Source organism: Pristiophorus japonicus, chromosome 3 (genome assembly GCF_044704955.1).
Source record: "Pristiophorus japonicus isolate sPriJap1 chromosome 3, sPriJap1.hap1, whole genome shotgun sequence".
Taxonomy (NCBI): domain Eukaryota; kingdom Metazoa; phylum Chordata; class Chondrichthyes; family Pristiophoridae; genus Pristiophorus; species Pristiophorus japonicus.
Window position 1 is genome coordinate 115,000,986 of NC_091979.1, and position 27,994 is coordinate 115,028,979.

The following is a 27,994-nucleotide window of genomic DNA, read 5'->3' on the forward strand; positions in this document are numbered from 1 at the left end:
TGTGGATGGTCACATTTACAATTGCAATTCCATTGAAAAATGAAAATATTACTTACACTAACTAATTGACCAAGGTCCTGCCACTACTTTTTGCACTGGCCTCTGGACTTCGGGGTGGTCACCATTGCACAGTAATCTTCTGCAAGTTGGTTTCAGCGTTTCTTCATTTCTTGGGTGGAACTTTTATGTGACCCCTGCTGGTGTCCAGCTCCTGCCATCTGCCCTCAATCACAGTAACTAGTGCCTCCACTTCATCCTGTAAGAAATTCTTGGTCCTTGCGCTCCTTGCATTTTGTATTGCAGCTCCGATTTTTCCCAATGATAATTAAAGTTCTCACACACACAACTAGTTTTTAAAAAATGTCCGATTGCAGACCGGGAGCTGTACTGCGCATGCGCGCTCATAGGAATCACGTCAAAAACGTCCTTTTTTTTTTCACGCATGTTTTTCCGCCGCAGACATTACGCTCTACCTACCCCGAGGCTACAGGACAGGCTGCGCGCCACCAATTTAAAAATAATAGAGCGGGGAAACCTGGGACATTTATTTTTGGAGCATTTGTGGCCTAGAAAAACAGGCGTAACTCTGGCAATACGCCAAAAGACAGCTTTGGGCAAAACTGAGCCCTTTAAATGTAGAATATTCAAATATATTTCGAGTGAACTGGTTCCATGAGACTTTATATTTTGTTCCCTACTAGGTTCCATCTGAAAAAATCCTTCGAGCTGGAAAGATTTTACGAAATGCAATACTGTCTCAGGCACCTCACATGATAAGAGATCGGAAATACCACCTGAAGACCTATAAGTGAGTACGGTGTAACAGTATTATAATCCTTATCCTGGTCAAATTTTTTGTCTTGTAATACTTCTGTGAAGCGCCTTGAGATGTTTTATTATGCTAAAGACGCTATATAAATAAAAGGTATTGTTGTCAATTAAAAACATATTTTTCATTCATTTTAGAAGCATTTCTACTTAAAGTTGAAAATGAGTAATAGCAATAGAAACAATTGATTTAAACACCATGTCAAAATGTGTGTCAGCATCATCATCATAGGCAGTCCCTCACTCTAAAAGTGAGTTCTCAGGTGGCTCTACAGTCCAATGTGGGAATTACAGTCTCTGTCACAGGTGGGGCAGACATTGGTTGAAGGAAAGGGAGGGTGGGGAGCCTGGTTTGCCGCACACTCCTTTTGCTGCCTGCGCTTGGTTTCTGTATGCTCTCGATGACCGAGATTCGAGGTGCTCAGTGGCCTCCCGGATGCTGTTCCTCCATTTTAGGCGGTCTTGTGCCAGGGATTCCTAGGTGCCGATGGGGATGTTGCACTTTATCAAGGAGGCTTTGAGTTTTGAGGGTGTCCTTAAAATGTTTCCGCTGCCCATCTGGATCTCGCTTACCGTGTTGGAGTTTCGCAATGCGGATTCCATCCACTAAGAGGTACAACGGACATGAGCTTCACTGCACGACAACTACAAGAGAAATACAGGGAACAGCATCAATCCTTGTATATGGCCGCCTTTGACCTCACAAATGCCTTTGACACTGTCAACCGCAAGGGACTATAGAGCATCCTCCTCCGTTTCGACTGCCTCCAAAAGTTTGTCACCATCCTCCGCCTGCTCCATGATGACTTGTAAGCCGTGATCCTGACCAACAGATCCACCACAGACCCAATCCACATCCAGACCGGGGTCAAGCAGGGTTGTGTCAACGCACCAACGCTTTTTACGAACTTCCTTGCTGCAATGCTCTATCTCACTCTCAACAAGCTCCCTGTTGGAGTGGAACTAAACTATAGAACCAATGGGAACCTGTTCAACCTTCGCAGCCGCCAGGCTAGATCCCAGGTCGTCTCATCCTCTGTCATCGAACTACAGACTTCTAAGGATAAGGGGTAAGCCATTTAGGACCAAGATGAGGAGATACTTCTTCACCCAGAGAGTGGTGAACCTGTGGAATTCTCTACCACAGAAAGTTGTTGAGGCCAATTCACTAAATATATTCAAAAAGGAGTTAGATGTAGTCCTTACAATAGGGGGATCAAGGGGTATGGCGAGAAAGTAGGAATGGGGTACTGAAGTTGCATGTTCAGCCATGAACTCATTGAATGGCGGTGCAGGCTCGAAGGGCCGAATGGTCTATTTTCTATGTTTCTATGTTTAAGTACTCGGATGACGCTTACGTCTGCGCACACTCAGAGGTGGAACTCCAAGCCATCGTCAACACCTTCACTGAGGCATACAAAAGCACGGTGTCAGGGTAGGGGTACACTGGAGCAACAATAGTTAGTATGACAAGAGTAGAAGGATGCAAGGTCTCATATCTTCTCTTTGCCTTCCCACCCACACTTTGCTATGTTCCAATTAGTCACATTGCCGCACGGAGCCATCTGACCTCTGCCTGGTGCTCCCTCGGGGGTTAGGGAATCTGATGGAAACCTTATATATGACTGCTGTTGAAGGAGTGGCATTGCCGAATTTTGGAAGTGACCTCCTGCCTTCTTGCTACAAAAGAGAGGTCGGCAGCAAAATTGATTGGAAGGAGGAGAAAATGGAAGAATTTCATACATTAAAGAAAAACGAATTGCACGTATTCTCTGAGAGCTCACTTTTCTGGGATTATAATTTTAATACAATACCAGTTGATCTCCTATGGCACTACTCATGAATAAAATTGTATTACAAAGTATTGAAGGCACGGAAATAGACCATTGGGTCCAACAGGTGCAGGTGAGTTTATGCTCCACACGATCCCTCTCCCACCCTTCTTCATCTAACCCCATCATATGTGCGTATCTAGCTTCCCCTTATATGCATCTATGCTGTTCGCCTCAACCACCCCATATGGTAGCGAGTTCCACATTCTAACTACTCTCTGGATAAAGAAGTTTTTTCTGAATCCCTTATTGGATTTAATAGTGACTATCTTATATTTATGGCCGTTAGTTCTAGTCTCGCCTGCAATTGAAGACATTGCCTCTACATCTACCCTATCTAACCCTTTCATAATCTTAAAGACCTCTATCAGCTCACCCCACAGCCTGCTCTTTTCTAGAAAAAAGAGCCCCAACCTGTTCAATCTTTCCTGATGGGTATAACCTCTCAGTTTTGGTATCATTCTAGTAAATCTTTTTTGCACCTTCCCAGTGCCTCTATATTCCTTTTATAATATAGAGAGCAGAACTGCACACAATACTCCAAGTGTAGTCTAACTAAGGTACTATACAAATTTAACATGACAAGTTTAACAAAACTGGCATCTGTTGATGATTCTGGCATTCCCATCTACACCTCTTCGAGACTCATTTTTTGTTTCTTTACTGTCCCATTACCATGTCCTTTTGCCTTGCAGTATCATCACTTTTGTCTTTTAATCTCTCCTGCCTTCCATCCTATCACAGACTTTCCATTTTGTTCTTTTCTTCCCTGCCCCTGCACTTGCTTAAAATCTGTTACATCTCGAACTTTTTCCAGTTCTGACGAAAGGTGATCAACCTGAAACGTTAACTCTGTTTCTTTCTCCACAGATGCTGCCTGACCTGCTGAATATTTCCAGCATTTTCTATTTTTATTTAACATAACTTCTCTGCTTTTCAATTCTATCCCTCTAGAAATGAACCCCAGTGCTTGGTTTGCTTTTTTATGGCCTTATTAACCTGTGTCGCTACTTTTAATGATTTGTGTATCTGGTCCCAAAGGTGTGTTTCTCTTCCTATAACAGTTTTTCTTTCATTCTCTAATTCTTCCTGTGTCATTCTCTGTTACTTTTGATTTGTTTTCCTTATTCGGAATAAGGTGGACGAATTAACTGCGCAGATAGCAGTTAACTGTTATGATGTAATTGGCATCACCGAGACATGGCTCCAGGGTGACCAAGGCTGGGAACTCAACATCCAGGGGTATTCAACATTCAGGAAGGATAGAAAGAAAGGAAAAGGAGGTGGGGTGGCATTGCTGTTTAAAGAGAAAATTAACGCAATAGTAAGGAAGGACATTAGCTTGGATGATGTGGAATCGGTATGGGTGGAGCTACGGAATACCAAAGGGCAGAAAACGCTCGTGGGAGTTGTGTACAGACCACCAAACAGTAGTAGTGAGGTTGGGGACAGCATCAAACAAGAACTTAGGGATGTGTGCAATAAAGGTACAGCAGTTATCATGGGCGACTTTAATCTACATATTAATTGAGCTAACCAAACTGGTAGCAATAAGGTGGAGGAGAATTTCCTGGAGTGTATTAGGGATGGTTTTCTAGACCAATATGTCGAGGAACTCACTGGAGGGCTGGCCATTCTAGACTGGGTGATGCGTAATGAGAAAGGACTAATTAGCAATCTCGTTGTGCAAGGCCCCTTGGGGAAGTATGACCATAATATGGTAGAATTCTTTATTAAGATGGAGAGTGACACAGTTAATTCAGAGACCATGGTCCAGAACTTAAAGAAGGGTAACTTTGAAGATATGAGGTGTGAATTGGCTAGGATAGATTGGCGAATGATACTTAAGGGGTTGACTGTGGATGGGCAATGGCAGACATTTAAAGACCGCATGGATGAACTACAACAATTGTACATCCCTGTCTGGCGTAAAAATAAAAAAGGGAAGGTGGCTCAACCGTGGCTATCAAGGGAAATCAGGGATAGTATTAAAGCCAAGGAAGTGGCATACAAATTGGCCAGAAATAGCAGTGAACCCGGGGACTGGGAGAAATTTAGAACGCAGCAGAGGAGGACAAAGGGTTTGATTAGGGCAGGGAAAATAGAGTACGAGAGGAAGCTTGCAGGGAACATTAAGACGGACTGCAAAAGTTTCTATAGATATGTAAAGAGAAAAAGGTTAGTAAAGACAAACATAGGTCCTCTGCAGTCAGAATCAGGGGAAGTCATAACGGCGAACAAAGAAATGGCAGACCAATTGAACAAGTACTTTGGTTCGGTATTCACTAAGGAGGACACAAACAACCTTCCGGATATAAAAGGGGTCAGAGGGTCTAGTAAGAAGGAGGAACTGAGGGAAATCCTTATTAGTCGTGAAATTGTGTTGGGGAAATTGATGGGATTGAAGGCCGATAAATCCCCAGGGCCTGATGGACTGCATCCCAGAGTACTTAAGAAGGTGGCCTTGGAAATAGCGGATGCATTGACAGTCATTTTCCAACATTCCATAGACTCTGGATCAGTTCCTACGGAGTGGAGGGTAGCCAATGTAACCCCACTTTTTAAAAAAGGAGGGAGCGAGAAAACAGGGAATTATAGACCGGTCAGCCTGACTTCGGTAGTGGGTAAAATGATGGAATCAATTATTAAGGATGTCATAGCAGTGCATTTGGAAAGAGGTGACATGATAGGTCCAAGTCAGCATGGATTTGTGAAAGGGAAATCATTCTTGACAAATCTTCTGGAATTTTTTGAGGATGTTTCCAGTAGAGTGGACAAGGGAGAACCAGTTGATGTGGTGTATTTGGACTTTCAGAAGGCTTTCGACAAGAGATTAATGTGCAAAGTTAAAGCACATGGGATTGGGGGTAGTGTGCTGATGTGGATTGAGAACTGGTTGTCAGACAGGAAGCAAAGAGTAGGAGTAAATGGGTACTTTTCAGAATGGCAGGCAGTGACTAGTGGGGTACCGCAAGGTTCTGTGCTGGGGCCCCAGCTGTTTACATTGTACATTAATGATTTAGACGAGGAGATTAAATGTAGTATCTCCAAATTTGCGGATGACACTAAGTTGGTGGCAGTGTGAGCTGCGAGGAGGATGCTATGAGGCTGCAGAGTGACTTGGATAGGTTAGGTGAGTGGGCAAATGCATGGCAGATGAAGTATAATGTGGATAAATGTGAGGTTATCCACTTTGGTGGTAAAAACAGAGAGACAGACTATTATCTGAATGGTGACAGATTAGGAAAAGGGAAGGTGCAATGAGACCTGGGTGTCATGGTACATCAGTCATTGAAGGTTGGCATGCAGGTACAGCAGGCGATTAAGAAAGCACATGGCATGTTGGCCTTCATAGCGAGGGGATTTGAGTACAGGGGCAGGGAGGTGTTATTACAGTTGTACAGGCCTGGGTGAGGCCACACCTGGAGTATCGTGTACAGTTTTGGTCTCCTAACTTGAGGAAGGACATTCTTGCTGTTGAGGGAGTGCAGCGAAGGTTCACCAGACTGATTCCCGGGATGGCGGGACTGACCTATCAAGATAGACTTGATCAACTGGGCTTATATTCACTGGAGTTCAGAAGAATGAGAGGGGATCTCATAGAAACGTTTAAAATTCTGACGGGTTTAGACAGGTTAGATGCAGGAAGAATGTTCCCAATGTTGGGGAAGTCCAGAACCAGGAGTCACAGTCTAAGGATAAGGGGTAAGCCATTTAGGACCGAGATGAGGAGAAACTTCTTCACCCAGAGAGTGGTGAACCTGTGGAATTCTCTACCACAGAAAGTTGTTGAGGCCAATTCACTAAATATATTCAAAAAGGAGTTAGATGTAATCCTTAATACTAGGGGGATCAAGGGGTATGGCGAGAAAGCAGGAATGGGGTACTGAAGTTGCATGTTCAGCCATGAACTTATTGAATGGCGGTGCAGGCTCAAAGGGCCGAATGGCCTACTCCTGCACCTATTTTCTGTGTTTCTGTGTTTTCTGTGTATCTGTGGACAAGTTAAACAAATACTTTGGTTCTGTCTTCACGAAGGAAGACACAAATAACTTTCCGGAAATACTAGGGGACTGAGGGTCTAGTGAGAAGGAGGAACTGAAGGAAATCCTTATTAGGCGGGAAATTGTGTTAGGGAAATTGATGCGATTGAAGGCCGATAAATCCCCAGGGCCTGATAGTCTGCATCCCAGAGTACTTAAAGAAGTGGCCCTAGAAATAGTGGATGCATTGGTGATCTTTTCCAACAGTCTATCGACTCTGGATCAGTTCCTATGGACTGGAGGGTAGCTAATGTAACACCACTTTTTTAAAAAGAAGGGAAAGAGAAAACGGGTAATTATAGACCAGTTAGCCTGACATCAGTAGTGGGGAAAATGTTGGAATCAATTATTAAAGCTGAAATAGCAGCGCAATTGGAAAGCAGTGACAGGATCGGTCCAAGTCAGCATGGATTTACGAAAGGGAAATCATTCTTGACAAATCTTCTGGAATTCTTTGAGGATGTAACTGGTAGAGTGGATAAGGGAGAACCAGTGGATGTGATGTATTTGGACTTTCAAAAGGCTTTTGACAAGGTCCCACACAAGAGATTGTTGTGCAAAATTAAAGCACATGGTATTGGAGGTAATGTACTGACGTGGATAGAGAACTGGTTGGCAGACAGGAAGCAGAGAATCGGGATAAACGAATCCTTTTCAGAATGGCAGGCAGTGACTAGTGGGGTGTCGCAGGGCTCAGTGCTGGGACCCCAGGTAGTTACAATATACATTAATGATCTAAATGAAAGAATTGAGTGTAATATCTCCAAGTTTGCAGATGACACTAAGCTGGGTGGCGGTGTGAGATGTGAGGAGGACGCTAAGAGGCTGCAGGGTGATTTGGACAGGTTAGGTGAGTGGGCAAACGCATGGCAGATGCAGTATAATGTGGATAAATGTGAGGTTATCCACTTTGGGGCAAAAACATGAAGGCAGAATATTATCTGAATGGTGGCAGATTAGTAAAAGTGGAGGTGCAACGAGACCTAGGTGTCATGGTACATCAGTCATTGAAATTTGGCATGCAGGTACAGCAGGCGGTGAAGATGGCAAATGGTATGTTGGCCTTCATAGCTGGGGGATTTGAGTATAGGAGCAGGGAGGTCTTACTGCAGTTGTACAGGGCCTTAGTGAGGCCTCACCTGGAATATTGTGTTCTGTTTTGGTCTCCTAATCTGAGGAAGAACATTCCTGCTATTGAGGGAGTGCAGCCAAGGTTCACCAGACTGATTCCCGGGATGGCAGGACTGACATATGAGGAGAAACTGGATCGACTGGGTCTGTATTCACTGGAGTTTAGAAGGATGAGAGGGGATCTCATAGAAACATATAAAATTCTGACGGGACTGGACAGGTTAGATACAGGAAGAATGTTCCCGATGTTGTGGAAGTCCAGAACCAGGGGACATTGTCTAAGGAAAGGGGTAAGCCATTTAGGACTGAGATGAGGAGAAACTTCTTCACTCAGAGAGTTGTTAACCTGTAGAATTCCCTATCGCAGAGAGTTGTTGATGCCAGTTCATTGGATATATTCAAGGTGGAGTTAGATATGGCCCTTACAGCTAAAGGGATCAAGGGGTATGGAGAGGAAGCAGAAAAGGGATACTAAGGTGAATGATCAGCCATGATCTTATTGAATGGTGGTGCAGGCCTGAAGGGCCGAATGGCCTACTGCACCTTTTTTTTATGTTTCTATGTTCCAGTCTTTCCTACCATCATTCCTTCCTTTCTCTCTCTGGCTTTCTCACACTTTCATTATTTCTGCGTCTGTATTGCTTTTGCTCTTTCTGTAACCTTATCTAGTTTGTCTCCTTTCTTTCGTCTATCTTCCATACTGTGTCTGTATGTATCTCAGACACTATTGATTTACAGAATTTGCATGTTTTATTAAAGGCAGGATGAGAGCCAAATATACCTGGTCAGAAATGGGAATCTGGACATTGTGGGGGAGAAGCAATCCGGGAGGAGCTGTAACATGCACAGGATTACAAAATACTGAGGTTTGATGCTTGGGCTAGAGGGAGAAGGGGTTTGGTGGGGGCTACTATCTGGGCTAGATATTAAACAGTGTATCAAAATTTGTAATCTTGGATTCCAGAATGTCTATGGTGTCCCTGTTGATATCATAGTGGATCTGGAATTGAGGTGCTAACAAGATCTGGCACGTCTACGAACTGCTGAGTAAGGAAGTTGAGGCATGGGCCCAGATTGGGAAGACTGCAGTGTCTGATGACTTTGCAGGGTAGCGAGGAAGCAGAGCGCAGTGGGGAAGGTAGCACTACAGGGCCTGAGTCTGAAGCTAGAATAGGAAGGGAGCGCAATAGAGCTTGAGCTTCAAAGCAGTACAGTACAGATGAAGTATAGTGGGTCCCTAGGTCTGTAGCTAAATTGCAGAAAGAGTTGAGCAGGGCTTGATGGCCAGACGTTTGATAGAAAGCTAGATGGTAAGCTTTTTTGGAAACTGGTGGAGTATTGCTGGAATCTGAATTGGGAGCATAGTAGGCTGCAATTGTAGAGTAAGAGCACAAGTTTTAAGAGGACACAAAGGCTAAGTTAGCATCAGGCATGGTAGATCATCTGAATTCCAGAGTACTGATCCTGCTGTTTCTGTTTTGCTTTTGGCAAATTCGTTGATCAGTTAGTGAGGGAATCTATCCACTGTCTAAAATTCAGCTCCTAATTGCAACAGCATTCTGCAAGTGCCTCTAACTTGGGGAGTGCAATTTGATGTGAAAGCGACAGCAGAGAGAGATCTCGAATGGTTGGGATAGATCTAGGTTTTCAAAGAGTGGTAGGGAGCGGGACTGCAGTGGAAGACTCAGTGGGAGGGAGTGGAACTAGAGCTTTCTTGTCAGGCTTCCGCAGGAAGAAAAGAAAAGAGGCGCATTTATTTAGCAGGTCCTCAACATCCAAAAGTGCTTTACAACCAATAAATTACTTTTGAAGTCACTGTTGTTATATAGGTACATGGGCTGTCAATTTGTAAAAGGCAAGATTTCATAAGCAGTACTGAGATAAATGAAGAGTTGATCTGCTTTGATGGTATTGATTGAGGGATCAATGTTGGCAATACTCCACTGCTCTTCTTCGTATTGTGTTATGGGATCACTTACATCCACCTGATCAGGTAGACAGGTTCTCAGTTTAATGTTTCAACTGAAAGGCAGCATCTCTGGCACTTAAGCACTCCCTCAGTGTTCATGTCCTGGATATATTGTCAGCTGTGGTTCAGTGGGTAGCACACTCGCTTCTGAGTCAGAAGGTTGTGGGTTCAAGTCCCACACCAGAGACTTGAGCACAAAAAGCTAGGCTGCCACTCAAGTGCAGTACTGAGGGCATGCTGTACTGTCGGAGGTGCCGTCTTTCGGATGAGATGTTAAATCGTCTGCTCTCTCAGATGGACGCAAAAGATTCCATGGTGCTATTTTGAACAGCAGGGGAGTTCTCTGGTGTCCTGGCTAAACTTTCTCCCTCAACCAACGTCACAAAAAAACAGATTATCTGATCATGATCACATTGCTGTTTGTCGGAGCTTGCTGTGTACATATTGGCTTTCGTGTTTCCTACATTACAACAGTAACTACACTTCAAGAAATACTTCATTAGCTGTAACTCCTGAGGTCATGAAAGGTGCTATATAAATGCAAGTTTATTTTATAGGCTTGAATCCATGGCCTTCTGACTCAGAGATGACGGTCCTACTAATGAGCCAAGCTGACAGTTAAGAGTGAGCAATGACAATCTAAAGCACTCAGACAGGCCTAGTGACAGAGCATGAAGCTCAGCTGGAGCACTCTGAGTCGGCCTGAGGGAGAGCAACACTGAGGCTTGTAGTTGGTCTGGGAGGGATCTGAGGATTGGTAGAGTGGGTAAAATATCCAGGTGGAGAATTAATAGAGCGGGTGGGGAAAAAGCTATCATATAGTGGCTAAAAACAGGTTGAATTTTTTCTCCAGTGATCTGACTGGCCTGTTGTCATGTGGTTAGCATTGAGACACAGTTTAGCAGACACACCAACAAAGGGAAACTTTAACTATGTAGATTTTAAAATAAATCATGTAATCTATTCTAAACATTTTTATTTAGTTCATTAACAGGAAATAAACATTCTGCCCCTAACAAAATGTATTGAAGTATAACATTATGATCTTTCCATATTTCTAAATAAGACTGTTAAAAAATTAATGAAAAGTTGTAATTGACTTGCAAGGATTTCAAAATTATCTTCAAACCTAGACTGCAAATTTCCGAGCTATTAATAATATTACTACACTTCGACATTATTAATTAGGGCTAGACTTTCGGCACATGATCCCCCATCTATCGCCCATCTAAGCAGGCTATCGTCCATTTTTGCTGAAAAGTGGAAAATAGGGCCAAATCATCGGCCATTCATTGCCTGCCCAACTTTCGGCACACATAAATGTGCTGTATCGCCCGGCCTAAGGCTATCGCCCAGATGATTGCCGACCGCAACTTTTGCCATATCACCCACACTCGCCGAGCTGATCGCTCGCCAAAAAGAACACTGGAGAAAAGCTGCACTCACCTAATCTTAAGTCGGCACTACTCGGCAGAACTTGACACTACAGACGCCATTTTGAACGTTGGAGGATGTGTACTGAAAGGCTGCGTCAAGTGCTTATGAGGAGAATCAATTTGTGAGTGATTTTAAGGACCCTTTTGACTCTTGCCAATCATCTAATCACATTTGTATCTGTTGACAAATTAAGGGCATTTATAGTGATGGGATCTGTAATTTCTCTACCAGTATTAGTCACTAATCACATGCTACACACTGAAGATGGGAGAAGGTATACTGAAGAGCATTATGTGCCCAATCAAAGAGGTGGCAGATTGCTGCGGAGGAGGAGACCTTACACCCAATGCATTTACAAGGAAAAGTGATCATACCTGAACTTATCCGATAACACGTGCATTATGAGGCTGCGCTTCTGAAAGGAGATCATCGGTAAAATATGTCAACTAATTAAGCGAGATCTGCAGTCTACCAGCACCATCAGGACCGCACTGCCCGTTGAGGTTAAGGTTACTGCGACACTTTCCTTCTACGCATCGAGCTCCTTTCAGGCCTCAGTTGGCGACATTTGCGGTATCTCTCAGCACACCACACATTGCTGCATTCGACAGGTGACTGAAGCCCTTTATGCATGCAGGATGGACTTTATAAGCTTCCCTGTGACCAGGGAAGCACAGACTGAGAGGGCTTTGGGTTTCTCATGAATAGCAAACTTCTTCAAGGTGCAGGGAGCAATAGACTGTACGCACATCATCCTGCGAGCACCTTTACAGGATGCAGAGGTTTTTTTGAACCGAAAGGGATTCCACTCCCTGAATGTGCAGTTCGTTGTCGACCATAACCAAATAATCATGGCAGTAAATGCAAATTTTCCAGGGAGCATCCATGATGCGCACATCTTCCATAAGAGCACTGTCTTTGACCTGTTTAAAAGTCAGCCACAAGGTCACGGTTGGATGCTGGGAAATAAAGGATATGGCCTTGCCAGCTGGCTCGTGACCCCCCTGCGGAATCCCCAGACGGAAGCCGAGAAGCGCTACAATGAAAGCAATATAGCTACACACAATGTCGTGGAAAAGACAATTGGAGGTCTTAGGCAGCGCTTCAGATGCCTGGGCCACTCGGGAGGCAACCTACAATACCACCCTGAGCAGGTCGCTGAGTTCATTGTGGTGTGCTGCATGTTGCATAACCTAGCTATCAGGAGAGGACAGCAATTGCCAGATGGAACCACTGGTCCACCTCAGGAGAGAGGGGAGGCAGAAGACGAGGAGGAGGATGAAAAGGACCTCGGAAGGACAATTAGCCTGGTGATGAACCCATGCCCTCACACCCTCCTGCAAGACTGGAAACGCCCCATGGTAGTTACACAGCTGCAAAACTCTTGTGTCAGCAGCTCATAAATGAACGCTTTGCGTGAACTTAAATTGGTGACAGTTACAATTGCTTACGTTTCATCTTTGCCTGGCCTGGCCGTTGTTTCCAACCATTGTATTCATATTTTACCTTACGTTATTAGAAGATATTTCAGGACAATTGTAAAGTTAAATAAAATAATTTAATAATGAAAGAAAAATTTGAAAAATTTTACCTGAAACATATATAATACCCCCGCCATCCCGAACATTCAACAATATTTTTAACACAACACAACACAACAATAACGTGAACATTTATTAACAAGAACTAACAATATAAACCTGCCCCCTCCCTACCTGTGGCCATGCTTCCCTCCTGATCCTTGACTCACCCCCCTTGTCTTAACCCCCCATTTTAATCCCCGAATAATGGGACCAATACATCTTGCAGCAGGGGACCTCAAGGCCTGCTGCTATTGGGGGGGTGGGGGGGGTGACGGTGACGGTGGCAGCATCCTCTCAGTGGCTGGAGGAGAAGACGTTTCATAAGAAACGTCTTCCGAGCCAGAAGGAAGCTCTTCCTCCTGACTTGCATCAGTCCGGGTGGTTGGTGGGACGGCACCTTGGTGTGCAGTGCCATCTCCCGACACTATTGCATGCTGCAAGGCATGAACAGCATCGGTCATTTGGCTCATTGCCACAACTATTCGCTCCATGCCCTCCGTTATTTGAGCGGACATTGCGGCAATGTTTCCGGTCAACCCACCAATCACTTGGAGGAGCTCTCAACCGATGTCGACGCTAACCCTTGACAGTGCGACCATGTCCTCGTTAGGATCTGCCCATCGCGGCGCGTGTCTACTTCGCCGACTCAACCTCCATGGCCGCAGGTACAACAGATGACATTGGCTCATCGTCCTCTTCCTCCTCCTCTTCAGTAGAGTCCTCTGCACCCATGGTAATGACCACCTACAATGGGACAGGTGCCTTTGCGCCTCGGGAGTCTGGGGACTGAAAACATAATTGAACTTATTAGAACAGAAGGGTAGACAGGAGAATGCTTGCGCTGGGCTGGCATACGTAGGAGAAGCAACACTACTGCAAGAAATGTGAACGAGAGACATATATGATTACATCATATGGTTGTACATCTATGGAATTCACTGCCCCAGAGAGCTGTGGAGGTTGGATCATTGAATATATTTAAGGTGGAGATAGACGGATTTTTGAATAAGGGAGTCAAGGGTTATGGGGAGCGGGCATGGAAGTGGAGCTGAGTCCATGATCATATCAGCTATGATCTTATTAAATGGCGGAGCAGGCTCAAGGGGCCAAATGGCCTACTCCTGTTCCTATTTCTTATGTTCTTATGTTGTTAACCTGAGAGTAGTACAGAAGCTGCATGCATAACATGACATCATTCATATATCATAATGAAATGCCGTTGCATTACTTTGAATTACCATTGGTTTACCACTGCTTTAGTCATTACTCACGTGGTCCAATAATGGGATCTGCACCACCACGGGTGGCAGAGCGACTGTGGCTGCCCATTAGTGCTGCAGCACGTTCCTCCAAGTCACTGAGCAGCTGTAGCTGAGCAGGGCCTCCTCCGGTGCACTTCTGCTCAGATCGATTCTTAGATATCTTCCTCTGCAAACGTGACAAGAGCATGGTATAAGCTAATTGACCAGGTACTTTTACAAAAAGACAACAGATTCTAACATTATATACTAATACGGTTGTATCCACAATGGATGCGTGGTTATAAAATCTACGTTTAGAGAAAATATTTAATAACGTCGTGTTTAATAACGAATGCTTGACACCAAGCATCTTGCGTACAATCTCCAGTAAGGGCCCCATCCACAGGCCATTGCATTCAGCACCTGAGGGGAGGTAGGTGGTTTATTTGACTCGATGGAGGTCCCCCGGTGGGGGGGAGGAATCAGGACTGCTGGTGAGCTCGGCAATGACAGGAGTGTAATGGGAGGGGGCACCGTGTCCATGGGCTGTGCTCGGAGACTCCATGTGGCCGGAGCTAATGTCCAGGGCAGAGATTGAGCCAGGGCAGCTCTCCCCCAGTCCATAAGAACATAAGAACATAAGAATTAGGAACAGGAGTAGGCCATCTAGCCCCTCGAGCCTGCTCCGCCATTCAATAAGATCATGGCTGATCTGGTCGTGGACTCAGCTCCACTTACCCGCCCTCTCCCCGTAACCCTTAATTCCCTTATTGCTTAAAAATCTATCTATCTTTGACTTGAAAACATTCAATGAGCCAGCCTCAACTGCTTCCTTGGGCAGAGAATTCCACAGATTCACAACCCTCTGGGAGAAGAAATTCTTTCTCAACTCGGTTTTAAATTGGCTCCTCCGTATTTTGAGGCTGTGCCCCCTAGTTCTAGTCTCCCCCACCAATGGAAACAACCTCTCTGCCTCTATCTTGTCTATCCCTTTCATGATTTTAACTGTTTCTATAAGATCACCCCTCATCCTTCTGAACTCCCACTAGTAAAGACCCAGTCTACTCAATCTATCATCATAAGGTAACCCCCTAATTTCTCGAATCAGCCTAGTGAATCGTCTCTGTACCCCTTCCAAAGCTAGTATATCCTTCCTTAAGTAAGGTGACCAAAACTGCACGCAGTACTCCAGGTGCGGCCTTACCAATACCTTATACAGTTGCAGCAACACCTCCCTGCTTTTGTACTCCATCCCTTTCGCAATGAAGGCAAACATTCCATTTACCTTCCTGATTACCTGCTGCACCTGCAAACTAACCTTTTGGGATTCATGCGGTGGCGGTCGGACGAGAGGGCTGTGGCTGGTGAGGTGACCAGGGTCAGGGACCTGCTCGATGGCGGAGGAGCGGGCTGCATGGCGCCAGACACGCTGGCGCGGCGCCTAAATTCTGCCAACGTCCGCCACGCGGCCGATGCCATCGAGTCGCTAAAAAGAGCTCTGGGCCCTGACTCCGTTAGGTGCATCGAGGAGGCTCAGGCACGTGGGGAGATCCCGTCCGAACTGACCCCCGTCCGGACGGAATTCCTCATCGGCGCCAAACCCCGGAACCTCCCTCGGGGGCTGGCGCCTCACAACTTGAGCCGCCTCGGGGAAATCCCCTCCGTGCCTTTCATTTCCGTGCGGAGGGGTGTCCTGTACGGGCTGCTCCTGCACACTCTCAACTTTTGCCATCCTCGCCTGCCGTCCGGATACGGCATGGCGTACCATCTTGCCGTCCGGAGGAGGCGGGGGTCCCTGATGGAGGGCACTCTACGTAGGGGTCCTCCCACTATTTGTCGAGGACTTGGCCTGGAGGGTGGTGCACGGAGCAGTGCCGTGCAATAAATTTTTAAGCCGGTTCACGGGCTCCCAGGCCGCCTGCAATTTCTGCGGTCTGGAAGAGTCCGTGTTCCATGTTTTTATTGAGTGCACGAGGTTGCAGCCCCTGTTCTGTTATTTAAAGGGGCTGCTCCTGAAATTCTGGCTGCACTTCAGTCCCACACTCCTGATCTTCGGGAACCCTGTGCGGAGGGGAGCGGGTAGGTCCGAGGGCCTCCTCGTAGGACTGCTCCTGGACACGGCCAAGGGGGCCATCAGCCGGTCCAGGCAGCGGGCGGTCGAGGGGGTCGTTCAGCCAGACTGCCTGCCTCTCTTCCGCGCATACATCTGGTCCAGGGTGTCCTTGGAGATGGAGCACGCAGTGTCCACCGGTACGCTCGCGGCCTTCCGCGAGAGGTGGGCACCGGAGGGACTGGAGTGCATCATCACGCCCGGCAACCAAATTTTAATTTGATTTTATGTTTTTAAGTTAATTTGTTTTAATTGCCGGTGCTTTTAGTGTCCCCCTCCCCTTTTATAGGGGGCACTTGGAAAAAAATGTGATTCTGTGCCCAAAAGAAACACCCCAAAAATATAAAAAGGGCCTTGTAAATGTTGGTGTTTCCCCCAGATCGGGGGGGCATGGTTTAATGTTTTTTGTTTACTCCTAAAAAGAGTTTCATGCACAAGGACCCCCAGGTCCCTCTGCACCACAGCATGTTGTAATTTCTCCCCATTCAAATAATATTCCCTTTTACTGTTTTTTTTTCCCAAGGTGGATGACCTCACACTTTCCGACATTGTATTCCATCTGCCAAACCTTAGCCCATTCGCTTAACCTATCCAAATCTTCCTTGCAGCCTCTCTGAGTCTTCTACACAACCCGCTTTCCCACTAATCTTAGTGTCATCTGCAAATTTTGTTGCACAACACTCTGTCCCCTCTTCTAGGTCATCTATGTATATTGTAAACAGTTGTGGTCCCAGTACTGATCCCTGTGGCACACCACTAACCACTGATTTCCAACCCGAAAAGGACCCATTTATCCCGACTCTCTGCTTTCTGTTCGCCAGCCAATTCTCTATCCATGCTAATACATTTCCTCTGACTCCGCGTACCTTTATCTTCTGCAGTAACCTTTTGTGTGGCACCTTATCAAATGCCTTTTGGAAATCTAAATACACCACATCCATCGGTACGCCTCTATCCACCATGCTCGTTATATCGTCAAAGAATTCCAGTAAGTTAGTTAAACATGATTTCCCTTTCATGAATCCATGCTGCGTCTGCTTGATTGCACTATTCCTATCCAGATGCCCCGCTATTTCTTCCTTAATGATAGTTTCAAGCATTTTCACCACTACAGATGTTAAACTAACCGGCCTATAGTTACCTGCCTTTTGCCTGCCCCCTTTTTTAAACAGAGGCGTTACATTAGCTGCTCTCCAATCCGCTGGTACCTCCCCAGAGTCCAGAGAATTTTGGTAGATTATAACAAATGCATCTGCTATAACTTCCGCCATCTCTTTTAGTACCCTGGGATGCATTTCATCAGGACCAGGGGAATTGTCTATCTTCAGTCCCATTAGTCTGTCCAGCACTACCTCCCTGGTGATAGTGATCATCTCAAGGTCATCCCTTCCCACATTCCTATGACCAGCAATTTTTGGCATGGTTTTTGTGTCTTCCACTGTGAAGACGGAAGCAAAATAATTGTTTAAGGTCTCAGCCATTTCCACATTTCCCATTATTAAACCCCCCTTTTCATCTTCTAAGGGACCAACATTTACTTTAGTCACTCTTTTCCGTTTTATATATCTGTAAAAGCTTTTACTATCTGTTTTTATGTTTTGCGCAAGTTTACCTTCGTAATCTATCTTCTCTTTCTTTATTGCTTTTTTAGTCATTCTTTGCTGTTGCTTAAAATGTTCCCAATCCTCTAGTTTCCCACTAACCTTGGCCACCTTATATGCATTGGTCTTTGATTTGATACTTTCCTTTATTTCCTTGGTTATCCACGGCTGGTTATCTCTTCTCTTGCCGCCCTTCTTTTTCACTGGAATATATTTTTGTTGCGCATTATGAAAGAGCTCCTTAAAAGTCCTCCACTGTTCCTCAATTGTGCCACCGTTTAGTCCTTGTTTCCAGTCTACTTTAGCCAATTCCGCCCTCATCCCACTGTGGTCCCCTTTGTTTAAGCATAGTACGCTCGTTTCTGACACAACTTCCTCATCCTCAATCTGTATTACAAATTTTCAGGGGGAAAGGAAATGCAATAATTTAAGAACTCCCTCTACATTAAAATATTTTTGCTTGCAACGAATATTGGTTCACCACCTATTCCTAAAATACTAATTCAAACCCCAGGTCTGGATGTTGAGACTCAGTTAATTGGATCTTGAGGAGCAGATACAAAATCAGCAGAAACAATGAGCCTCTTGCTTAATTCTGGATTGTCAACAGAAATGTTTCTGTCGTGTAATGTAGCTAGCTTTACCATCAGCATTTCTAGGATTAAATTTGATGGTTTTGACTTGGTTTTAAATATTCTTACTTTAACACTCGCTGAGTTGATCATGGCCTTATGTGATCATTTTCATTAGGCAGCAGCAGCAGAGCACCTGAATCTCACTTCTGGTTTTTGTGCCAGCAGTAATAATTTTATTTGCCGTTGGTTAACAGTGCAAACTTGCTATTCCAAAATAGATTTAAATGCATTTGCATAATACTTTTTGCATCAGTGCACCAGAATTAGCAAAGTGCACCAGGCAAGGAAAAAGAGGATTTATACTCGGCAGTGTTGGCACTCTGTGCTGTTAAAACTTCAGACTATAATCATTCAACCGAGTGACTTAGGGAGTAGGTTCACTTAATGACAGCTTTTGTCTGGCCTTCATCTGTGCAACTATTGATATTGCCTCACAATGGCAGCTTAGGTGGTGGATCAGTCTTGAAGTAAAGAAAAACTGAAACCTATTACTGATGAGATAATTGCAAATGAAAAGTTGTGTTGCTTATAGTTCCCACGAATGGCAATATTTTAAGAACAGAAGAAATAGGAGCAGGAATAGACCTTGCAGCCCCTTGAGCCTGCTCCGCCATTCAATAAGATCAAGGCTGATCTTGGACCTCAACGCTTTCCTGCCTGATCCCTATATCCCTTGATTCCCGTAGTATCCAAAGATCTATCGATCTAGCCTTGAATATGCTCAAAGACTGAGCTTCCATAGCACTGTGGGGTAGAGAATTCCAAAGATTCACAACCCTCTTAGTGAAGAAATTTCTCCTCATCTCAGTCCTAAATGGTTGACCTCTTGTCCTGAGATTGTGACCCCGAGTTCTGGACTCTCCAGCCAGGGGAAACAGCCTCTCAGCATTTACCTTGTCAAGCCATTTCAGAACCTTATATGTTTCAATAAGATCACCTGCCATTCTTCTATTTTAATGTATAGAGTTTATTTTTTGAAATATTAAATTATTATTTTCCTACATTACAACAGTGACTACACTTCAAAAAGTACTTAATTGGCTGTAAAGCGCTTTGGGATGTCCGGTGATCATGAAAGGCGCTATATAAATGCAAGTCTTTTTATAATTGTTTATCTTTGATCATTTCTAAAAGATGCTCTCTTTTATTTAGACAATGCTGTGTTGGCACAGAATTAGTGGACTGGATGATACAGCAGACTCCTTGTGTCCATTCCCGCACACAGGCTGTAGGCATGTGGCAGGTTCTGCTTGAGGAAGGAGTCATGAACCATGGTAAAACCATTATCTGTTTTATTGAATAGATATATAATAATTCAGTTACAATCCACTTTCTTAGCAGACAACAATGGGCTTTTTTGGGAGTTTTAATATCAAATGTACCATGATGTGTAAATAAAAATTATACTCTAGTTTGCACCCATTCAAAATGGATTTTGAAGAAGAAAAAGTGAAATCCTGGTGATAAACCTGGAAAATTGCAAGAGGTATTCATGTAAATATTTTGGCTTTGTTGATGAGGCAAGCACTCTAGCACACAATGTACAGCTGGACAGAAACTGGTGGACGGAGGGAATTGGGCACAAAACGGGATTTAAGGACTGCCCCCCAAATGTTCTGATTTCCCCTGCACCCATTCTGCACATAACTGATGCAGGTGATCCCAAAATCAACTCTTTTTCATTTCATTGGAGAATGTAAATGTGAAAAGGGGTATGTGTGTACACAGAGGAATTATGAAAGTAGATAAGGAGTGATTGACAGAAAGGAAGCAGTGGCTACCAATTAGGGGAGTGATTTTTAGCTTGGAAGATCAACTCAGTAGAGCATCACTAGAATCAGCACTGGTGCCCTTGTAGTTTCTGATTTGCATAAACTATGCTAAATCACTGCAGTGATTTTGGACAAATTCGCAGGATGTACCAACAAGGGGGCAGTATCATGACCAAAGTGTTACAGAGGGTTCTGGATGATGGCACTGAATTTCTTCAGTGGTATTGCCTGTAGATCCAGCGGGAGTCTGCCAGAACCAACAGGAACATGGCTGGACCCAATTCCTTGACAATTCTGTGATTTCCTAGTCAGCCTTCTAAGGGACAGAGTCTCAACCTTCTGCTTACTGGGTCAGTGGCACCTGGGAGCGGAGCTGAGGGCAGGGCCTCCTTGTGCTAGGAGTTCGCAGCTCAGTAGAGTCAAGTGAGAAGATGTGTACCTGCCTTCAAATGTCCGTGTGGAGCTCATGTGGGGAAGTAGGGCCCAGGTGAGGGAGGGGCTTGAACAGACACATGTGCATCAATCTACTCTCAATCATCAGCAAAATGATGGAGGGTGTCGTCGACAGTGCTAGCAAGCGGCACTTACTCGCCAATAACCTGTTCACCAATGCTCAGTTTGGGTTCCACCAGGACCACTCAGCTCCAGACCTCATTACAGTTTTGGTCCAAACATAGACAAAAGAGCTGAATTCCAGAGGTGAGGTGAGAGTGACTGTCCTTGACTTCAAGGCAGCAGAGTGTAGCAGCAAGGAGCCCTAGTAAAACGGAAGTCAATGGGAATCATGGGGCAAACCATAGAGACACAGGCGCCTGCTGGCCACATGTAAATTTGGAGTCCTCGCACTAATCCTGCTGAGTGCGACAGCGTGTGTTTTTTAAAAATTAGTTCATGGGACGTGGCCGTCGCTGGGCAAGGCCAACATTTATTGCCCATCCCTAATTTCCCTTGAGAAAGTGATGGTGAACCGCCTTCTTGAACCGCTACAGTCCGTGTGGTGAAAGGTTCTCCCACAATGCTGTTGGGCAGGGAATCCTAGGATTTTGACTCAGCGACTATGAAAGATCAACAATATACTTCTAAGTCAGGAGGGGAACTTGCAGATGATGCTGTTTCCATACGCCTGCTGTCCTTGTCCTTCTGGGTGGGAGAGGTCGCGGGTTTGGGAGGTGCTGCCAAAGAAGCCTTGGCGAGTTGCTGCAGTGCATCTTGTAGATGGTACACACTGCAGCCACGGTGAGCCGGTGGTGGAGGGAGTGAATGTTTAGTTGGTGGATGGGGTGCCGATCAAGCGGGTTGCTTTGTCCTGGATGGTGTTGAGCGTCTTGCGCTGCACTCATCCAGGAAAGTGGAGATTATTCCTTCACACTCCTGACTTATATAAGAACTTAAGAAATAGGAACAGGAGTAGGTCATACGGCTCCTCGAGCCTGCTCCACCATTCAATAAAATCATGGCTGATCTAAATATGGACTCAGCTCCATTTCCCCGCCTGCTCCCCATAACTCTTATCCCCTTATCGTTTAAGAAACTGTCTATTTCTGTCTTAAATTTATTCAATGTCCCAGCTTCCACAGCTCTCTGAGGCAGTGAATTCCACAGATTTACAACCCTCTGAGGAAGAAATTTCTCCTTATCTCTGTTTTAAATGGGCGGCCCCTTATTCTAAGATCATGCCCTCTAGTTCTAGTCTTCTCCATCAGTGGAAACATCCTCTCTGCATCCACCTTGTCAAGCCCCCTCATAATCATATACGTTTCGATAAGATCACCTCTCATTCTACTGAATTTCAATGAGTAGAGACCCAACCTACTCAACCTTTCCTCATAAGTCAACCCAGTCATCCCCGGAATCAACCTAGTGAACCTTCTCTGAACTGCCTCCAAAGCAAGTATATCCTTTCGTAAATATGAAATCAAAACTGCACACAGTATTCCAGGTGTGGCCTCACCAATACCTTATAGAGCTGTAGTAAGACTTCCCTGCTTTTATACTCCATTCCCTTTGCAATAAAGGCCAAGATACCATTGGTTTTCCTGATCACTTGCTGTAACTGCATGCTATCCTTTTCTGTTTCATGCACAAGTACCCCCAGGTCCTGCTGTACTGCGGCACTTTGCAATCTTTCTCCATTTAAATAATAACTTGCTCTTTGATTTTTTTTCTGCCAAAGTGCATGACCTCACACTTTCCAACAATGTCCTTTTGCAGATTTTTTGTGTCCTCGTCACACATTGCTTTTCTTCACATCTTTGTATTGTCAATAAACTTGGCTACATTACACTCAGTCCCTTCTTCCAAGTTGTTAATATAGATTGTAAATAGTTGGGGTCCCAGCACTGATCCCTGCGACATCCCACTAGTTACTGGTTGCCAACCAGAGAATTAACCATTTATCCCGACTCTCTGTTCTCTGTTAGTTCGCCAATCCTCTATCCATGCTAATATATTACCGCCAACCCCGTGAACTTTTATCTTGTGCAGTAACCTTTTACGTGGCACCTTGTCAAATGCCTTCTGGATGCCCCAAATACAACACATCCTCTGGTTCCCCTTTATCCACCCTGTTCGTTACATCCTTAAAGAATTCCTGCAAATTTGTCAAACATGACTTCCCCCTCATAAATCCATGCTGACTCTGCCTGACCGAATTTTGCTTTTCCAAATGTCCTGCTACTGCTTCTTTAATAATGGTCTCCAACATTTTCCCAACCACAGATGTTAGGCTAACTGGTCTATAGTTTCCTGCTTTTTGTCTGCCTCCTTTTTTAAATAGGGGCATTACATTTGCAGTTTTCCAATCTGCTGGGACCTCTCCAGAATCCAGGGAATTTTGATAAATTACAACCAATGCATCCACAATCCCTGCCGCTACTTCTCTTAAGACCCTAGGATGCAAGCCATCAGGTCCAGGGGATTTATCTGCCTTTAGTCCCATTATCTTACTGAGTACCACCTGCTTAGTGACTGTGATTGTGTTAAGTTCCTCCCCCCCCCCCCCCAACCATAGTCCCTAGACTATCTACTGTCAGAATATTGTTAGTGTCCTCTACCGTAAGGACTAATACAAAATATTTGTTCAGAGCTTCTGCCATCTCCATGTTCCCCATTATTAATTCACTGATCTTTACCTCTAAGGGACCAAAATTTACTTTAGCCACCCTTTTCCTTTTTATATACCTATAGAAACTCTTGCTATCTGTTTTTATATTTTGCGCTAGTTTGCTTTCATAGTCTATCTTCCCTTTCTTTATCATTTTTTTGGTCATTCTTAGCTGGCTTTTAAAAGCTTCCCAGTCTTCTGTCCTCCCACTAGTTTTGGCCACTTTGTATGCCCTTGTTTTTAATTGGATACCATCCTTTATTTCTTTAGTTAGCCACGGATGGCTATCTTTTCTCTTACACCCTTTCCTCTTCACTGGAATATATTTTTCTTGAGAGATGTGAAATATCTCCTTAAATGTACACCACTGCTCATCAACCATCCTACACTTTAATCTATTTTCCCAGTCCACTTTACCCAACTCTGCCCTCATACCTTCATAGTCTCCTTTATTTAAGCTCAGTGCGCTGGTTAGAGATCCAACTTTCTCACCCTCCATCTGAATTTGAAATTCAATCATGCCATGATCACTCATTCCGAGGGGATCCTTTACTAGGAGATTGTTTATTAATCCTGCCTCATTACACAGGACCAGATCTAAGATAGCCTGCCCCCTACGTTACGTTACGTACTGCTCAAGGAACCCGTCCCTTACACATGCTATGAACTCCTCCTCAAGGCTACCCTGACCAATTTAATTTGTCCAATCAATATGGAGGTTAAAAACATCCATGATTATTGCTGTTCCCTTTTTACAAGCCCTCACTATTTCCTGGTTTATGCTCCGACCAACAGAGTTGCTACTGTTAGGGGGTCTATAGACTACGCCCACCAGTGACTTTTTCCCCTTATTGTTCCTTATCTCCATCCAAACTGTTTCAACACCCTTATCATTTCAGCAAATATTGTTTCTTACTATTGCAGTGATTCCATCCTTTATCAATAGAGCTACCCTACCTCCTTTACCTTTCTGTCTGTCCTTCCGGATTGTCAAGTACCCCTGAATATTTAATTCCCAGTCCTAGTCACCTTGCAACCACGTCTCTGTAATGACTATCAGATCATACCCATTTGTCTCAATTTGTGCCGTCAACTCATCTATCTTGTTACAAATGCTATGTGCATTTAGACAAAGTGCCTTTAAGAACCCAAACTGAACATCGGTGAGCAGGTTATTGGTGAGTAAGTGCCACTTGATAGCACTGTCGACGACTCCTTCCATCACTCTGCTGATGATTGAGAGTAGACTGATGGGACAGTAATTGGACAGATTGGATTTGTCCTCTTTTTTGTAGACAGGACATACCTGGGCAGTTTTCCACATTGTCGGGTAGATGCCTGTGTTGAAGATGTACCGGAACAGCTTGATTAGAGAGAGGGATCTTGTCGAGGCCCATTGTCTTTGCTGTATCCAGTGCACTCTGCTGTTTCTTGATATTATGTGGAGTGAATCGAATTGGCTGAAAACTGGCTTCTGTGATGGCGGATCATTTCTAGCTGAAGAGGTTGCAAATGCTTCAGCCTTGTCTTTTGCATTCGCTTGCTGGGCTCCGCCATCATTGAGGATGGGGATATTCATGCATGGGCTAGACTTTCCACTTTGCTGTCTATCGCCCAAAAAATGGGCGATGGACCAACGATGTACGATGTCTCAGCCTTACTGATCGCTGGGAATATGGATATTGATTTTCCACTCGCCGATAGGCCAGCGATGTAAAATGGGCAATGCGAAAGGTTGGCGATGTGAAGCTCGCCCATCGAACAGCCAGCAATATGGAAGGCCAAAGCTTCCCTAGAAACAGCCTACTGTGCATGCGATTTTTTTTTTACTTGACTGATTTTCCCGCGTTTCGGGAGGTCAGGGGTCATCCACACATACACAGAAGACACAGGGAGGGGGAGAGAGAGAGAGAGGATAGAGAGAGAGAGGAGGAAGGCTGTGACAGAGAACGAGTTTAAATAAGTAGTTTAATTGTAAACTCTTTTCAATATTTAAATATTTTTTTGTAAACAGTTGCAAGATTTAAAAAAAATGTTTAAGAATGTCGGATTTGCATCATGATGCTGAGGGCGAGAGAAAGAGGGCAAAGTCCTTTAGTGACGAGGCCAATGAGGCCCTAGTGAACGAGGTCCATTCCCGGTGGGCCGAACTGACTCGGGGTGCGCGCACGGGAAACCCCCACCCCGAGTTTATAGAAAAGTTTGGGTGGAGATCGCAGACGTGGTGTCCTCCGCATCCCATGAGGTGAGGGGGTCGGACTAGTGCCGTAAACGCTGGAACAGCTTGGTAGCTGCAGCAAGAGTAAGTTGCATTTTATATTGTACTGATGCAAAGTTTAATTATAATAATGTATCTCCTGTATTGAATTTAATTTCTTTATTCATAAATGTTTTACATTAACTACATGTTAAGATCTGGACAGGGCTCTGAACCTAGGACTATGTATGGGACAGTGTGGAGGGAGCTTTACTCTGTATGTAACCCCATGCTGCAACTGCCCTGGGAGTGTGGAGGGAGCTTTACTCTGTAACCTAATATGTCTCTACTTATCTGTAGAATAACTCCACGAGGCCTAGTGCTCTGCTTGAACTGCTGTGACCTTAGTCTCTTTATTGTAACCCAGAGTGAGACTGCAATGTGGTGACCAGCCTTTTATACAGCTCCTGCCTGAGCCTCCCACAGTTGCACCCTCTAGTGGTACCAGCATAGTATGTACAGAGTATACATATATGACATAACCCCATGCTGCAGCTGCCCTGGGAGTGTGGCGGGAGCTTTACTCTGTATGTAACCCCATGCTGCAGTTGCCCTGGGAGTTTGGAGGGAGCTTTACTCTGGCTGCTGCAGTATAGAGAGATGTATATGTGTCAAAATGTAGCATGTAACTTTTTAAACTGTTGTGATTCCATGATACTACCTAGTCAATTAGCTTAGGCTATACTCTTTTCTCGTTTGCAGAAGAAGATATCAATTAATAGGGCTGAGCAGAGGCGCACCAGGGTGTGGGGGGGGGCTCTGCTCAGCTTCAACCGCTGACGGACTTGGAGGAATGTGCAACCGTGCTCGTGGGCCACGGAACCCGTTCGGCCACTACCCATGGTCTGGCGGAGCCCAGCTATGCATCTCGTGAGTAACGTAATGACCTGTAATTATAATGCAATATGCAATATACGAATGATGTCATGTCATGTCATGCATGCAGCCTTTGTGCATAAGAAGCAGGGGATACAGCCGCTACAGCTTTCTGGGGTAGTGAAATGTACTGATATGTAACGTCTCTCGTTAATGTGCACCGTTATGTTCTAAGGTCATCCTGACAGGCTGGTCGAGGTGCAACCGGCACCTGCTGATGAGCAGGAGGAGGAGGAGGAGGATGATGAGCTGGAGAACATTATCAACACCACTGAGCTCATGGAGGAAGAGGAGGAGAAGCACCAGCAGCAGCTGCAGACAGCTGTGGAGGGGGGGATGAACCTGCCGTCATCTCAATGGAGGTAGAAGAGGCACCAGGACCAAGCGGTGTGCAGCCGGTAACGCCAAGGCGTATCATATTGGGCACGCCGACCCCACGGAGGCCCGGTCAGCGAGGTCAGCAATCGCCTCCCTCGGACGATCAGTTGGAGGGCTTGATCTCCCTGCGCTCGGAGACAGTCGCGATAGGTCGCGAGCTTCTCCAGGGGTTCAATCAGTTCTCGTCTAACTTTTCCAAGGTGTCTGCTATGCAAGTGGAGTTAGCACAGTAGACCCTGGAGGGGATGCGAGAGCAGACCGCCGCAACCAATGCCCTTCGGCATGCGCTGCTGGCTGTACACGGTGCTGCACCCCAAGGTGTCGTGTTGGGTCTCAGTACAACCCCGAGCACTTAAGCGAGTACGGAGGATACACTTCCTCTTGACTCGGAAGACGAACAGCCAGCTTCGTCTTCCACTCCAACACCTCCACCACGGCAGGAAGTCTTGCTGTCGCCCGCTGCATGCCAGCGTCGTCTCAGTCTGCGGGGAACAAAACGGACGGGCGGTGCTAAAACGCGGGGTGATAAAGGACCTGGAGGGAAACGTGGCCACAGGTAGGGAAGGGGGTTGTTTTTGCAATGTTAATGTTAAATTTGTTATAGTTCATGTGCGTCGTTGTTTTGGGGGGTGGGGGGGCGGAGGGGTGAGGGGGCGGAGAGAGTGTTGATAAAAAATAAATTACATTCGTTTGTTTGAAATAAAACATTTTATTGAATTTAACAATTGTTGTGCATTCTCTTATAGTTAAGCATTTTTTTTAAATTTAATATTTTAACAATAGTTCTGCATTTGTTGTGCATTCTCTTATAATAACATAAATTTACTTAAGCTAAGCGTTAGTGCAAATGTTGTACAATAAAGGCCAGGCCAGTGCAGGCAAGGCAAAAACGTAACTCAACGCAAATGCAACTTTTGTTTAACCGTAACTATAAATGTAAATGTGACTATCCCCAATGTAAGTTAATGCAAAGCGTTCATAAATGAGCTGCTGACATAACAGCTTAGCAGCCGCGTAACTCCCACGGCGTACTGGTCTTCTGGGGGGGAGGGGTGGCGGGGGGACCGTGGCTAGATCGCCAGGCTGGTTGGCCTCCCCGAGGTCCTCACCAATCTCCTCTTCGCCTCCTCCTCCTCTTGCTCCTCGCTGGCTGGCACGTCCATCTCCCCTCCTTCTGGAGGTGGATCTGCGGCCCCAT

The 27,994-nt window shown here is 45.2% G+C and overlaps 1 protein-coding gene across 2 annotated transcripts in view; it reads left to right on the plus strand.

Moving 5' to 3' along the window:
- Window positions 1-27,994, plus strand: part of rapgef4a (Rap guanine nucleotide exchange factor 4a) — a 317,823-nt gene that overhangs the window by 165,796 nt on the left and 124,033 nt on the right. For both annotated transcript variants that reach the window (XM_070875728.1, XM_070875727.1), the window contains exons 4-5: window positions 702-808; window positions 19,563-19,684. In XM_070875728.1, coding sequence (XP_070731829.1) covers window positions 702-808; window positions 19,563-19,684 — 229 coding nt within the window. The remainder of the gene's footprint in view (window positions 1-701; window positions 809-19,562; window positions 19,685-27,994) is intronic.